Source organism: Pelophylax lessonae, assembly GCF_965119305.1.
Source record: "Pelophylax lessonae genome assembly, chromosome: 7".
Lineage (NCBI taxonomy): Eukaryota > Metazoa > Chordata > Amphibia > Anura > Ranidae > Pelophylax > Pelophylax lessonae.
In genome coordinates, this window is record NC_138774.1 from 181,929,210 (window position 1) to 181,946,153 (window position 16,944).

At 42.3% G+C, this 16,944-nt stretch overlaps 1 protein-coding gene across 3 annotated transcripts in view; it reads left to right on the forward strand.

The window, feature by feature from the left end:
- The first annotated feature begins 8,638 nt into the window (after nt 1-8,638).
- Nucleotides 8,639-16,944, forward strand: part of COL5A1 (collagen type V alpha 1 chain) — a 275,391-nt gene continuing 267,085 nt past the window's right edge. For 2 of the 3 annotated variants that reach the window (XM_082264613.1, XM_082264615.1), the window contains exon 1: nt 8,640-9,063. In XM_082264613.1, the coding sequence (XP_082120739.1) occupies nt 8,964-9,063 (100 nt within the window). In that variant the 5' untranslated portion in view covers nt 8,640-8,963. Of the gene's footprint in view, nt 9,064-16,944 lie in introns of all 3 variants that reach the window. The other variant, XM_082264614.1, reaches the window with a different exon arrangement.

The window sequence follows — 16,944 nt, forward strand, 5'->3', positions numbered from 1 at the left end:
AAAGCGATATTAAAGCCTTGTTTTTTTTAAATAAAAAACATGTTATACTTACCTGCTCTGTGCAGTAGGTTTTGCACAGAGGAGCCCAGATCCTCCTCTTCTCGAGTCACCTGTCTGCACTCCTGGCTCCTCCCTCCTGCCGGGTGCCCACACAGCAAGCAGCTTGCTCTGGGTACACCCAAATTGGCACGCTCCCTACTGCGGCTTGGCCCCGCCCCCTCCGTCCCCTGATTGGCTCACTGGCTGTGATAGAGAACAGCAGGAGCCAATGGCTAGACCCAACTTGAGTGACTTCAGTGCCTGTATTGTGAAATTTGAGGATGAATTGTTTCACAGAGGCTATAACTACAGATCAGTAAAGGCTTGTTTTAAAGATTATATACTGCTTGTTAACAATATGTAAATATTTGAATGTCCATAGCCTGTCCACAGCTGTACTTTATACTATGTATGTCACATACACTGTACATTCAGAGCCATTTAGAAGCTCTAAGAAAATTGGAAACGTACATGTACAGTGATGAAGGATGGATAAGATTGTGATAAAGGTCATGCCAGAGCAAAGATGTTATTTCAGTTTTCAGAGAGATGCTGCAGGTTGAATCACCAAGCCGTTTCTTGTTATCTCTTGAAGATAGCAGTGAGGTCTCACTCTCAGAATACACAGCTCCACATTCTGCTAAAATTATTACAGTTGCTGATGAGAAAATTTTGCTAATGATTAATTTTGTGTAATGACAAAGCAATGATAATTCAGGAGACTACCTCATAATGCTTGTGATGGGTTGCTAAATGGCCATGACCTTAACAAAATCCCATCATCAGCATAAGCTTATGAAGATAATGTGGCAAAACTTACAGCAGCACCCGATGCCCGTTTTGCATTGCATGCATTTTTCTATAGATCCGTAAGGTGTGCATTACTCCATGGGATGCAATATTAATTCATTAAACAAGGTGCAGTACCAAAACTGCTTTTAACTTGTCATGTGGCTTGGTATTAATGACAGGTTTACTTTAAAGTCAACAGATTTTCATTGAGTTTCCTATATGGGTCTTTTTAAAAATTGGCTAAAAACTGTTCACTTAAAGCTAAAACTGAAAAATATGAGATTTAAACAAAGCCCTTACTGACCTGTCGTTACAGCCACTGTGGAGCAATTCATACCTAATACAATACAGGTAGTACTTTGACCTTTTCCTTCCTAGGTGCCATATAACACTAGCTGCGATGTCAGACTGGGCGCCCTCTCTTTGGTGCATTGCCTCCTGACATTGAGGCTAGCAAAGAGACAGCTGCTTTGCTAGCAAGTTCCTGACTTTGGATTCCAGCAAGCACCCGCGCAAGGATTGCGGAGAGAACTGGGGTGTGTCAAAGGACCAAGTGATTGTTTTTTTATCCTAATGCATTCTATGTATTAAGATAAAAACCTTCTGTGCGCAGCAGCCCTCCTCAGCCCCCTAATACTTAATTGAGTCCCATCTTGATCCAGCAGTGTTGCACTACAACCTTGGCTATCTGGGATTCTACCTCCTTATTGGCTGAGACAGCAGCGAGTGCCATTGGCTGTCAATTAAAGTCAGTGAGACAATGAGGAGAGTGAGGGGGGGGGGGGGGCTCTGTGTCTCTATGGACACACAGAGCAGTGGCTCGGCTCACTATGCAGCTTTCTATGGGGGTGCTCGGCAGGAGGGAGGTGCCAGGAGCGCAGACGAGGGACCCGAGAAGAGTAGGGTTTGGGCTGCTCTATGCAAAATCACTGCACAGAGCATTTAAGTATGACAAGTTTGTTATTTTTAAACAAAAAACAAGACTTTAATATCACTTTAACTACTTGCCTGCTGGGCACTTTCACCCCCTTCCTGCCCAGGCCAATTTTCAGATTTCAGTGCTATCGCACGCTGAATGACATTTGTGAGGTGATGCAACACCGTACCCATATGAAATTGTTATCATTTTTTTTTAGACAGATAGAGCTAATTTCAGTGATATCTATGCACCACTAGGTTTTTTACTTCTTGATAAACAAACAAAAAAGACTGAACGTTTTGAAAAAAACAAACAAACTTTTTTTTCGTATCAGTTATAAAATTTTGCAAAAGAGAATTTTTCTTCACTGATGTGCACTAATGGGCAATGATAGGCTTCACTGATGGGCACTGATGAGGCTGCACTTATAGGCAGCACTGATGGGCACTAATGAGGCTGTATTGATGGGCACTGATGAGGCTGCACTGATATGCTGCACCGATGGGGCTGCACTAATCAGTGTAATCAGAGTAAATGTGTGCTGTCACAGGATAGTCGGTTATGAGCTTTCCTTTCCTCGCACAGTGATTGCGCCGAGGAAAGGAAATGCTGTTAACTGGCATTTGTTTACTATGATCTGTGATAGCTGTGTCCGAAGGACACATCATTCACCGACCACACCCGATGCATGCCCCAGGAAAGCGCAGAGGGGGCAGGGTTCTGGGAGGACGTCAATAAACTCCCTCCCAGAACTTTTGGCTATAGTGCGATCGGATCTCCTCACTGAAATTCATTTATTTCTAACCTACTCATAATCTGAATGATCTTGAAGTTTGTAAACTTACTATGTAATGATCCCTACACATTTACTTGCTCGAATTCTGTGATACAAATTCACTATGCACAGTAAGTGGGCACTGCTGTGTCAAACATTTCACAGAGCCTGCCTTCTAAAGATTTTTCAAATAAGCTTATATTGGACTATCAAAAATAACTATTATTTGTATTGCTGTTACCTTGTTGATGTTTTCAAATAAAAGTATATGCTGTGACTATAGAAGCTCACAATAGCAGCAGTGAAGTTGTTTAAGTTGGATCTCAGCACCGCACTTTATTCTTCTGGATGTGCCCCTACTTTGCATTTACATTTAGGCAGTAGTCACACCTGAGCATCACATTTTTTTTTCCCAGGGGTTTTGTCTCGTGTTTGTATGTGCTTTGTGAGCATTTTGTGTACAGCGTTTTACAAGCATTTTGGAGTGTTGCCATTTTGTATTAGCCAGTAGGAAAAAAACTATCATCTGTTACATCATTTGTTGCTATGTGTTTCTGCTTTCAGCTGCTTCAAAAATGCACCAATCTGCCCAAATCAAGCTACAAAAGTAGCTCCAAAACCCTTTTGAGCTTCAGGCCCTGGGCTTCAGGGATTTGGAGTGAATATGTGAACCAGCACCACAGAGAATAATTGATTTTTTTCATCTTGTGAAGAGGTGGTGGGACCCCTGGAGCTATAGAGGTAAGTATATAGGACCACCTAACAACCAGTAGGAGGGTAACTATCTAGATTTCATGGGGGATAGATTCATACCAACATCACAATATGGGTAGGTAGAGACATTTCCAAAGTAGCAGGAAACTGCAGAATCAGCTGCAACCATAGTTGTAATATAATAGTTAGATATATCTTGCAAACACTTAATAATTTCTAAAAACTAATCTACAGACTGTAATGTCTTTCAGTGTTATAAATGGGACTGCTGTTAAGTTCCCCTCTCTTTATAGGGTATATCCAGGGCCACAGTGTTCCCTCTGACATAGGTCAGCCTCCTCCCCTTATAAAGAAAGGGGGACTTGATAGTATTCCTGTTGGCAGCATTGGGGGAAATTATACTATGCATATTACGATTTAGGACCTACTGAAAGTTTGCAAGTTATATCCAACTATATACTGTATATTACAGCTGTGCTAATTTTGCAGTTTCAGTCCATGTAATCTAGATATTTACCCTTCCACTGGTTATTAGGTGATCGTATATACTTACCTGTATAGCTCCTGGGATAGGCAGCTCTCTAATTAGGCAAATTAGGCGGTCGCCTCAGGCCTCACACCCACAGGGGCCTCTCGGCCAGTGGCGGAGAGACAACATTTAGAAGGGCGCAGTCGGGGAAATCTCCCAAGTAAAAGATTGTTTTAAATACTCAGATATAAAAGTTGCAGCAGTGTGCTGCAGTCCCTTCACTGTGGCTGCCAGGTGTCTGTTGTCCACTGACACTTACCCCGCCTTCTCTGCCTGGGGCAGTCTGATCATGTAATCTTAAGATGTGGAGGAATCGGTGGGCGTGTACCTGCATCAGTAGGAAGTGACTGCCTGGTCAGCTCACTCTATCATCGGTTGTTGCTCTGGGAGGAGAGCTCTGCCCTGGCCCAGGAACATACAGGTAACCAGGCCCCGACTTGTCACTCTGCAAGCTGGTCATAGATTTGTGGTGTCTACTACGCAAAGGGGGTGAGTAGCCCCAAGGAAGTTGGAAGAGTCTTAGAATGGATGGTGGAGGAGGAGGAGAAGAAGAAGAAGGCCCTGGGTGGCTGGGGGAGGAGAGGGTGTCTGGAACAGAAGGAGAGGGTCCCTGGGTGGCTTGGGGAAAAGGAGAGGGCCGCTGTGTGGCTGAGGGAGAAGGAGAGGGCCCCTGGGTGGCTGGGGGAGAAGGAGAGGGCCCCTAGGTGGCTGAGGGAGAAGGAGAGGGCCCCTGGGTGGCTGAGGGAGAAGGAGAGGGCCCCTGGGTGGCTGAGGGAGAAGGAGAGGGCCCCTGGGTGGCTGAGGGAGAAGGAGAGGGCCCCTGTGTAGCTGAGGGAGAAGGAGAGAGCCCCTGTGTGGCTGAGGGAAAAGGAGAGGGCCCCTTTGTGGCTGGGGGAGAAGGAGAGGGCCCCTTTGTGGCTGGGGTAGAAGGAGAGGGCCCCTGTGTGACTGGGGTAGAAGGAGAGGGCCCCTGTGTGGCTGGGGTAGAAGGAGAGGGCCCCTGTGTGGCTGGGGTAGAAGGAGAGGGCCCCTGTGTGGCTGGGGTAGAAGGAGAGGGCCCCTGTGTGGCTGGGGGAGAAGGAGAGGGCCCCTGTGTGGCTGGGGGAGAAGGAGAGGGCCCCTGTGTGGCTGGGGGAGAAGGAGAGGGCCCCTGTGTGGCTGGGGGAGAGGGGAGAGCCCCTGGGTGGCTGGGGGAGGAGGAGAGGCCCCCCGTGATGCCAGAGTCAGTTGCCAGGGAAGAGAGTGGAGCTGAGCCAGTCCTGCATATCTGACATCAAAACCAAACATGGTGGAGCTGGAGCCCTTTGCCCTACACAATGACAGCACCCGAGGTGGAAGGTCTGCGACATTATATAGCATATGGACTCTGTACATTATTGGTAGTTTTGGTTGGAGTTGTCCTTTTGATGTTTAACTCTGTTTGCCCCCCCCCCCCAACTTACTGTACCTTTACTATGTAGTGCAAGGACCTGCCAGATTGCATACAAATTCAAAGTGTTTAGATTGGACCTCATATTGTATGGTTTTGGTAAATCTAAAGGAAAAAATCTAAAGACAATTGTATAGTGTGTATGGCCCATTATAGTGCCCTAGAATGTGGAGGACTGAGGAATCCTCAGTCCCTCATAGAGGGCACTACAGTTCCAGAATAGCAGGCTGCTATGCCTTAGTCCCCACAGAGGGCACTACAAGTTTTAGCATAGCAGGCAGTAGTTCCTCAGTCCCCTACAGAGAGCGGTACAAGTCCAAGCATAGCAGGCTTCTATTCCTCAGGGAGGAATGGCAGTGCACTATACTGGAATTTACAGTGCCCTCTGTGGGAACTCAGGTATGGCAGGTATGGCAGCCTTCAGCAGTGGGACTTGTGCCCCAGACTGTGGCGGACTGAGGAAGGAAAGTGTAAGGGGGTTTCTGGAAACTCTGATGCAAGGGGGAGCTTTGGTGACCACAGAGTTCCCTTTTACACCAGAGTCCCCAGCTTTCCCCCTCAAATCAGGGTTCCCAGAACTCTCCTTACATCAGAGTCTCCAGCATTCCCCCTTAAAGCGGAGTTCCGGGCACAGATGTCATTTTTCAATAAGCATACCCCCGGGACAGTCAGGGCTAGCACATTCCACAATGGCTAGCCTCTGATCTGTCCCGGTTCGCACTTACCTTTTAGAAGAAATACTTACTTATAAAATTTCTTCCACAGCGTTTCCATCTCTCTTGTGGGCAGCTGAAGCCGGCGCGGTCCTCTTCTGCTTCTTCTTCCGCATCTTCTTCTCCCAGAATGCGCCGCACCGGCCCCTCTCGTCACTTCCGGTGCGGCGCCGCATTCCTAAACAGCTTCTGGACATGCCCAGAAGCTGTTTAGCAGGGGAATGCGGCGTCGCCCGGAAATGACGTGCGGGGCCGGTGCCGTTGCATTGATTCCTGGGAGCTATGACGTTCAGCTCCCAGGAATCATCGCGAGGCAGGAAGTGACGGGGTGAGCCGCGGTTCCGAGGGAGGAAGTACCCTGAGGTGAGTATTTACGATCTACAATTACAAGGTGAGTTTTAAAAAAAAAAAAACCTAACTATCCAATTCCTTTTCAGGTTATCCAGAACTAGCGGACGGGCACAAAAAAAAACCATTGATTTTTTGCCGGAACTCCGCTTTAAATCGGGGTTCCCAGAACTCCTCTTACTTCAGAGTCCCAAACAGTCCTCCTAAATCAGGGTTCCCAGAACTCCTCTTACATCAGAGTCTTCAGAGTTCCCTCTTACAGTGATGTAAAGGGGGCTCTATGAAATTTGATTTAATGTAAAGAGGAATTCTGTGGACTCTGATGTAAGGAGGAGATGCTGGGGGAATCTGATTTAAAGAAGAACTCTTATGTAAGGGGGGACACTGAACTCTGATGTAAGGAGGGACTCAGGGAATCATGACCTATAGGGAAATGCTGGGGACTGTGATGTAAAAGCAGTATATACATACATACATACATACATACATACCCGATGTTTAATGATCTTTGATTAAAGAAGAATTGGTTCGAGAAAATTCTAGAAACTGTGAATTCATAGTACAAAGGTTAAGGCTCCTAATATATGCAATTTATACAGTAAATTTTTATCGCTTGAATTCTTTTTCCCATTATGGGCGTGAGTGGGGCCTCATGTCCAAGTTTTGCCTTAGGCCTCACAAAGCCTAGAGCCGCCTCTGGGCCTCCTGGGGTCTATCTGCAACTTCAAGCACTCATGGGCATGCAGATTTTAAGGCTCAACAGCTTTTTATAGATTTTTTCATTATGAGACACAACACATTTATTACTTAGTCTCCTGAAGAAGTAGATTTGTCCTTGCACTGAGGTTCTCTGGGCCCAATACATCTTCATTCATATCAGTGATTGTAAAATAATTCCACAGGCGTAATAATACGCTTGTTATAAGATATGTTCTAATGAGCCCTTTTTGGTGGTTTGTAAACTGATTTAGTACATTCTTTGTATAGCATTTACTTTTTAGGTGTCTTTCTTTTAACCTTTTGTATTGAAAAAAAGTTAACTATTTTTTATTACAATAATTTGTATTGCTGTTGTACCTTGAACGTTGATTAGTTTTTGGTTTATAAGGTTAGTCTCCAGTTAAGACTGATTCTTTACAGAATAAGGCCTCATGCACACAGGACATTTTTAAAGCTGTTTCTAGGGGCGTTTGGTGTTTTTTTTTTTCCTGCCTTGAAACTCCCCTACATGTTAGCACACGTGTCCACGCACACATAGACTTTTAGCAGCGTTTAGAGGAAGGAAAGAAAAACCCCCTGCCAGTGTGTCCAGGGAGCAGCAGAATTTGGGCAGAAAAAATGCTTGAAACTTGGTTATTGTGTTAAATTATTATTATCCTAGCCAAAGAAATGAACTAACATCCAAGCGCTTGTTGCGTGCATCAGGCTTTTTTTTCTGCAAAAATGCTGCTGGCTTCTAGGAGAATTGAAAAAAAATAAAAGCATCCTGTGTGCATGAGGCCTTAGAACTGAGAAAATTTGTAAAAGTTTTCCTTTAGAACAGTTCTAGAAGACACGCTGGATTTATGTCATCGTCAGGCCTTGTACAAGTCACAGCAGTGATACTTAGATACAGATATTAATTGCTAGCCACTGATTTACTGGGGATTCAGGGTGATGTAATATGTCTAGGTACTTTGTATATATTTGTACATCATGGCTTTCTAAAGCCAATAAGCATAAGACACATTTGCTTTTTGGTTCCCTGGTAGGGGCTTATTTTTTATGGAAGGTTTTGGGAATTGTGTGACCACAAAGCATTGCAGCCAAAGAAATGGATCCTATGAACATTTCCTAGGACGCTTACAGTATAAAAAAGGCTAAACATCCATCTTCCATTGAATCAGAGGAAACATTGACACATAGAATACCTGGCATTACATGCCGCCGCTGCTGCTGAAAAACCGGAGGAGTGTCAATCAGAGCCCCCTGCCGTGACAGCTGTTTAACCAAATCTTCACAGGCTGTGAAAAAGCTGAAGCTTTGTCCAGCTCTGTTTGCATTCCCTTGAATTGTCTCTCTATCCCAGGACAGCAAAATCTGTTCACAAAAAATTCTTGTCTGTATGAGATGGGAAAAAAAAAAAAAGGACTGCAGTTTTTGGCATGCAATAGATTTAACCCTCTGCACACTTTGCATGTTACATGTTCCTGTCCCACACTTTCTCCTCTCTCCAAACTTTTTTTTTTTTCTTTTTTAACACAAACTTTCCTCCCTCCTCCACCACCTCCCCACCCCTCTCTCCCCCTTTTCCTGATCCCAGTGAAAGTAGGCAGATCCTGCAGCTTCCCTGGTTTCTGATTTGCTGTCCCATCCTGGGACTGACAGTTCTTACATCTGCCTAAAAAGGTTTTTCACTCTCTATTCGGTCGACAAGGGGGCATCACTTCTCAAGACGACCCCAGACCAGAGAAGAGGGGCAGGAGAGAGAAGGAAGAGGGTGCAGGAGGAGCTGGGGGCTGTGAAGGCACATTCTAGTTAAGCTCCCCAGAAAGCAGAGTCACCCCCCCCCCCCCAAAAAAAAAAATAATACAATCTAATGGCTTTATAGAAATTGCATTTGCTGCAAGGGTTTTTGCCCTTTTTTGCAACCTTTTTTTCATTCCAAGATTTGAACTGAGGACCCCTGAATCTTAAAGAATTGGCCCCCCACAGCAGAGGAGGTAATGAGTATGGATACACATACAAGGTGGAAACGGAGAAGTTGGAGGAGAGACCTGTCCCTTCTTGTAGCTCTAAGCTTTATATGTTCACAATGCCATGCAGGTAAGGAGCCTATCAAAAAGAAAACTTCCAGCTGCTTTCTGAATTTGCTTTAAGTGCCGACTGCATCTGCCAAGCCTCAAATCTGAGCAGCCAAGTGATTCTAGCTGTGCAGAATTTTTTTTTAGCAGTTTATGTTCCCCTGGGTCTCATTTAATAGGAGGCCCATGTAAGGGCATAGCATTTAATACAGTCTTGTTTTCTCTGCTGCATCCCCTTCAGCAGAACTTTCAACATCTTTCCCCTCTTCACCTCTTCATTTCTTCATACCCTGCTCTGTGAACATTTCGTACATGTAATTTTAGATTGTCCTGCAGCCAGTTTAAGTTTTAAAAAAAGTTTAAACTTTTTTTTTTTTTTTTTCCTCTCGCTTTTATTACTTCTATGAAACTAGCATATTGCGCCACCTATAGGCCAATTCTGGAATAGCCCTGGGCAGTTCTGCATAATGCTGATGTGTGCAGCTGTGTTCATTGCAGTGCATTATTCCTGTCCTGCTTAGTTAAGAACTTATAGATTTTAGATCACAGAAAGAGGTTTTTTTTTTTTTTTTTTTTTTTTTGTATATGTTTAATAATATTGTGTTTATTTTATATATGGCAGATTGTTATTTTCCTCTGTTGCTATATTTGTCATTTCTACAACATCTGTATCTACTGCTGCTAAGTAACAAATGTATTACAGGTTAGAAAATAAAAAAGCATTGTTGCCTTTACGGATGAGGCAATGATTGGAATGCAAAGTGCAGTAAGTAACAACAGCTACTCTGAAAAGATTTATTGTTCTGATTGTGCAGCGCCGATAGAAGGTAACATCTGGGTACTGCGGAGTGCAGAATGTAATTGCTGTGTTAAACATCTTCATATAAAGGGTCTAGATGTCACCTGCAGCCTTGATTGGGTGGGTTCAGTGTACAATACAGTGTATAGTAATGCAGCCTGCACAGGGAGGGAGAGGACCAGGATCGTCTCAGGCGCAAACCTAAGGGAAACACTAGGATCTCTAGGAATTCAGAGACAAAAATATGTTACCATTTTTTATAATTGTTTAATGTCTAATGTTTTTTTTAATCAGTATTTTAGCTAATTACAACCTCTGCAACATATCTGCTATTTCTTCACGTTGGATAGATTTAATTAATTTACTCATTTGAATGGCAATACTTGATCCAGAAGTTACTTGTTGCAGCTTGTAGTTTAAGCTGGCTATGTGTGATGAGACACATGATCTGTGCCTCTTGTAGTCTGAGTTGTGACTTTTGTGGCTTTTCACAAAAATATTCTGAAGCTTTTTCTTTTTACTATCAAACAATAGTCAGCACAGCCACTATGGCTGCTGGGAAATTATACTTAAACATGGAAGGGGAAGATCCTCTGTAAGATTTTCATTTCTGACTGTGCCCACCATTATTCATTATTCACTTTCTGTTTCAAAGACATGAAAGGAAGTAGGTAAAATCCTCAAAGTGAGGAAAAGTCTTCTTTGTCAGTTTCCAGCAGGACAAAGGTGACAATTTGGAAGATTTTTCTCACTTCCTGTTCTGGTAATAGCTGTAACATTTGGTTCTCCCATCAATTTCTGCTGCTGTGACACTGGTCAACAGGACATACAAAGATGGTGAATGTGCCCAACGGGAGAGCAAAAAAACCTGATAGGGGTTTAACCCTCCCTTACTCTCTCCAGTTAAAAAGTTGTGGCTTGATTCTGGCCTTTCTTAGAAACTGGTTTTAGAATGATCTGACATTTAAGGATACAAACAAGTATTTTATTATTTTCAGTTAGATTAGCAGGAAGCAAATAATAGGGTGTAAAGAACCATAACCCAAAGGGAACTCAAGCTGGGTACACTTGCTGGTCAGACTGGACTTGACTGACCAATCTTGGTTGCTGACACAGATGCTGCTGGCTCCTAGTCCAGCAATTACCTTCCCCACATAGATTCACTTTGGAAAGCCCTATTATGAGACTCTTCAAGTTTCACTGATGGCCTAATGAGGGGCAGTTTTTTCTCTCCCCCAAAAGACATTGGCTGTATTATTTTGCGAAATACAATAAATTAATTTGGACTCTTTTTTTCATTTTGGTTTGGCACTCCTTGATACATGATATTTTTCTAGTAACCCAGTGGAGGATAGCCATCTGTGAGCAGCCTAACCTGAGCCAGTGAGCTCTCCATTTTTGTTTTTTCTAACATCACTTTGTATGAACTTAAATCAACATCCCAGTATTTCTTGGATGCTTTTTTTTTCATTGCATACTGAAGAGATGGCTGATTTAGATATTATCAACAATTGAATGCATGATAAAGTAAAAACTTCTCTAGGTATAAAAGTGGTATGGCAACTATTTAGAGCATTTATAGAGGTGGTAAAGGAAGTCAACGGTAAAACTTTGAAACAATTCAGTGACAGATTCTAAAATTATACATGTGTTTTTTTGCTACTGACTGTAGAAGCTCATTTCCACATCCTAACCACATTTATATAAGATAATAAGGTAGCATTTTACTTTTCAATAAGATAGATAGAGAGAAAATGTAAAAAGAATGCAAAAGAAAGTGATTGGTATATGTATTTTATAGTACTCCTTCCAGTGCCCCCTGGGTAGGTTATTAATAAAAAGGATGCCTTGGTACCATATCTCCACTAGTTGGTGAAAGCAGCAGCCATCCCTGTATTTGGGTCATGGTTTTCCTGTATTTAAAAGTTCCATAAACCTGGAAATCTAGATACATTTGTGATCAGGAATTCTGAATTTCATTAACATATTTGATTTTACAAATCCCTCACATCTGTACAGAGCCTAGGATGAGTTGGACTATGATAAATGTAAGTGCAGTCAACCTTCCCCTGTTATCAGCCATTTTAGGCTTAAAGTTGCTCTCCAGAGGCTGCTGGTTGTAAAGTCCCAATGCAGGTGAATTCCCGGACAGGAAGCCTGTGTGCATGAAATACTCCCCCCAGGACCACAACTTTTTCTCAATTATCATCTGCTCCAGTAAACAGTTTACATCTGGAAATGTTTTTTAATCCTCTTCTTATTTTAGAAAAAAGCTGTGGTTTAGGATTATCATATATTTAAATCCCACAAAGCAGAGGAATCACTGCTGAATATGAGACATTTTTGCAGATATGATGTGTAAAATAATTTTTTTCCCCAAAAGAATTTTCCCGTCTCTCTCCTGGTGGCATCAGATTTCAAAGAGCTGTGACCTCTCCATGGAGTCTGCTGCTGGAGGTGATGGCTGTGCCTGCGGCAAAGCGTATTCAGCTCCACTCTGGATCACCTTCCCCAGGAATGTCATTATAGCTAATCTCCTGTGTGTAACCTTGTAGCTATATGGAGGCCACTTTAATTTGCACTGTAGTCATCTCACATCTTTATTTCCACGGTAATTCTTGTATCATCTCCTTATTTATCTTTGTAGATCTGACATATTCTCTATCATGTCCCCAACATAGCCACAGACTATTATTATTTATATTTTATATAGATCTCGCTGACATATTTTGCAGTGCTATACAGAGCGCACTGAACCATTCACATTTGACCCTGCACAACAGGAACTTCCCCACCATAATCACACACTATTATACATTTATATAGCTCCAACATACTCAGCAGTATTATATGGAGAACATGAGAGCACACACCAGAGTGTACACTTGTCATCTAACCTACCTGCTTGATTTGGATTGTGGGAGGAAATGGGAGCACTCAGGACACAAAAATAAGAGAATATACATACTCCACGCAGCCACAGCTGTAGTGGGAATCAGTCAAAGTTTCCCAGTGATCTGCTGCCTGGCCAACCAAAACATTTATCTCGATAGCTTGTCTTTAAGTATCAGTAAATCTAGTTCTCAACATTATGCTTTATATGACTGATTCCCCTTCCTTAGCCAACTCTCTGTTGTGTGTCATAACATTTTTTGCATGAAAGAGGCAGTCCTTAAATCCTTCACATGAAAAAAGTTAAAAAATCCTCCCCACTATATGACATCATTCTAGCTGATGAAACAAGGAACTTGGCCAAAGATGTGCACCATTTTTATTGCATTTACCACTTGGAAGCCAGCCTACAGCAAGATGATTAGTATATTCCTAAACAATAAGGAATGTATGTTAGCTCTAGAGTTCCTCTTTGTTATAAAAGATTCCCTCAATTCATGAAGATTGAGCTTCTTGTGGTTTGCATGAAGTCGACATCCAACTGGAGTTTCTAGTTTTTAGTTAGTTGTGATTTTCTTGGTTGTGGGCCACATAGTTTATAGTCGAACTCCAGAAAGAAAGACTTGTCACCACCCAGACTTTATGGCCCTCACCCGGGGTGCAGAAGACATTAGGTCATGGCAGTTGGCCGATTCTTCGGTTCCATAGTGTAATCGTCTCTGGAACCACCTTCTGTTAAAAATCATCTTTGTTTAGTAAATATTACACCAAAGCAACCGCTTAACCTTCCATATGTTTTTGGGAATTGGCAGGATGAGGAGCGTGCTGCTTTTGTGACGAAGGAAGACATGTGTGGCCAATTTAAAAAGCGCCCATTTTTACTATACATCCCTCCCCCCCCCCCTCCCTTTCCCTTATACACCATATGTTTCCGATCACCAGCCTCAGTGTATGTGTCTATTAAGTGAATCCATTAAGAAGATTTCTCTTCCAGGGCTGTTCTCCTGCCAGCTTGTTTTATGTACTTTCTTTCTTGATCGTCTCCCTTTTATCATCTTTCAAATTCCCATCACATTTCCTGTTGTTTTAAGTTCACTTTGCGCTCAGTGATGTAATCAGCGCAGAGATTGGTTCTTCATGGAAATGATTAGTACCATGATGGGCTTCAAAAGATTGTAAAATAAGTCATAAATTTTACATTTAAAAACTCTTTTCATGGAAAGGGTTGTTTGATTTTATGAGATATTTGTACATTTTTTTTAAATAACTGATGAATATTATGATACTACTTGTCAGCAGGAGAGAATGTTTATGGAACATTTAATCACTGTCTTGTGATATTACCATGGTCGTGATGCCGTATGTTTCCCTGAACTGTGAATAAAGGTTCAGTTCACCCAAATGCAATATTTTACTAATACATAGATTAAACAGCTGTTTTCTTACTGTATATGTCTCAAATAGTGAGGTCTCCATGCCATAATTCCTGTCTCTATTCCTATCCCACTGAAAGTTTTAGGTGTTGCTGCCCAAAAATTCAACTTGGTTACCAAAAGAGGGAGCGAGGGGAAATCTACCCAGTGAATAAAAACCTGACTAAGGTTCTAACCCTTCCCTATTCTGTCCTAAACTAAAAGTCAAACGTTTTGGCTATGGTGGGCTTTAAAGTAAAAAAAAAGAACAACATAAACTGAAAGATCTTTTTGACATGTGTTTGTATGCTTTACTGGATGGAAATAGCAATTCCCTCATTGAGTTTACAGGGTCCTTTGGAAACAACCAAAATTTTGAAATTGAAATCAAAACCAGGAAGTCTGGAAACACAGCAAATGATGCTATAGTTAGAATAGGTTAGGTTTTATGGTTTGGTTTTGTATTGATGTTTTTCTCCTCCTAGAAAGTGGAGGAATCCATTATAGCAGAGATTACTCCTGATTACAGACTGCATCAGAGACCCCCCTCACAACCTGATGCTTATTTTTAGCTTTGTTTTTTTTTTTCTTACATGGAGTACCTATCAGTCATGTCTGTGATGGGCCCTTGAGTACCGATCAGTCATGTCTGTGATGGGTCCTTGAGAACCGATCAGTCATGTTTGTGATGGGGGCCATGAGTACCTGTTAGTCATATCTGTTATGAGGAGACAGTGGAGAAAGTTTGGTTTGAGTTTGGAAGGTCACATCAGATAACCTAAACTTTTTGTTGCCTACGAGTCACATTATGTTTAGCTGATGACATCACTAAGTGAAAAAAGTAAAACGAGTAGACTTTTCTCTAACTTTCTTTATGTGGTAATAACAGGAAAAATATTTCACCCTTTAAAAATTGTGCCCACCCATGCTAGCATGGATCTTGCAGCATCATTGTAGGGAAGGCCCTATTGCATGCCCAGGAGACCATAAACTAGAGTTCAAATTCTGATCCTGTGATGTGGTCCGAAGAGTCATAGATAAAAGCTGTATGTGGGTGAGTCATTTCTTAAAGTTAAACTCTGCTTCAAAAACCTTTCTTTCTATTTGTACATCCCAGATTAATTTTAATAAAAGGTACAGATCATTTGGAAAGATACTCCATCATATTCACATATGGTGTGTCTTAGCTCTAAGCTGCTTCAGGATTTTTCATGTTTATTTCTGGCAAGAACTTGTCACCCATGTAAGGGTTTGCCTTAGAGCAGACACCCTCCTTTGTGTTGTTCTCTCGAATTCTTTTTGTAAGTGACTGGCTTCCCTGAGTTCAGAGCTGGACTTGTATACCTGCCATCCCTGTGCCCAAGTGGTGAGGAATGGCATTCTTATTGGAAATAGGGATGGCATTTGTGGGGCTTAGTCCTGGTGTTAGGGAGGTGGGACCCTTAGAAACAAGGTGAAACTAGTTTTAGAGAGGCACAAAAAAATTGGTTTTCTGTCTAAAAAATGGAGGGGCTAGTTTACTTGTGATGTCTGCTTTTAGGTCAGGCTTTTAATTTTAGACACTTTTAAATGGCTTCTGATTTTATCTTATTTCCAGTAACTGTCAAGAGTGCCTTTAACCTGTCACATAAACAGGCAGTGTGACACATACGAATGGAGAAGAGGGTCAGTGTGTTCACATGGTTTACGCATCACAGAGAAATATAGATAGGAATGTGTGTCTATGGCCTGTTTAAAAGCCAACAGTGGGCAATTCATATACACAGTAGAGGAGAAAAACTCCCCAAAATATAAGAACCTAAATCAGTGAAATTCATACTTAGTGCGCTGAACTTCATACTGAAAATTTGAACCAGCTCAGAATTCCAATTAAATAAGACATTTATTTTAAGGCTACTTTTGTTTGTGACAGATTTTCCAGGGAGAGACCAGTTTCTAATTCTACAAATTTCTCTGGCACTTTCAAATGATCAGCACTCCCTTTTATCATCCGCTATCAAGGTGATCCTTTAGCTCAGAACAACGTTGTGCAATTAGGCAGAGGATGGCGTTGGTTGGATTTGTGTTGCTTTTCGACATTCACACCGGGATAATTTCTATAAGCCATTTTAGTATTGACATTAAAGGCAGACCTCTTTTTATTTATTACAGAACACAGATGCATATTTCATGTGTGTATTTTTTAGTTAAGGCCGTGGAATTCACTCCGGTTGTCGTGCGTTGTTTTACGTCCTTTGAAGCTGGCTCGGCTGTGTTTTTGGAAGCTCTGAGTGTTGGAAGTACAGATTATACGGTTTTTCATTCAAGCTTTACATCTCCCATTCTGTTTGATGTGGCTCAATGCTGCAGTGTGCGGTCTGCTTCTGGAGCAGTATTGCCGCTTGTACAGCTTCAATCGACTCTCGATACTTTGTAGTTCACCCGGAAGTCTGTTTTTGTGGCATGAGATCTGCAGTTCTTCCCGCAAAGATTCTGTTGGCTCTGTATGACCCATTATGATAAATGGTGGGATGGACCAATGTGTAGTGGGACTTGGGGTCAGTGGGAGTGAGAGGGCAGCTGGTACTACGATTCCCTCCTGGCACCAACTTATCGAGAGCCCAGCGTGCATTCCAGAAACATTTCTTTGCAGCTTTCAAAAAGGCAAGCTTCATTTGTTGCTTTATGCAGCGGTGTACCTTTTAAAGATCTCTGGGTAAAACAATAAAAAGGCCTGGTATTTTACTGCGGTAATCCTTCATTGGTTTAGCAACTGTTTATCAGTTCAGCCAGTTCTCCTGAAATGCAATACAGTTAAAGG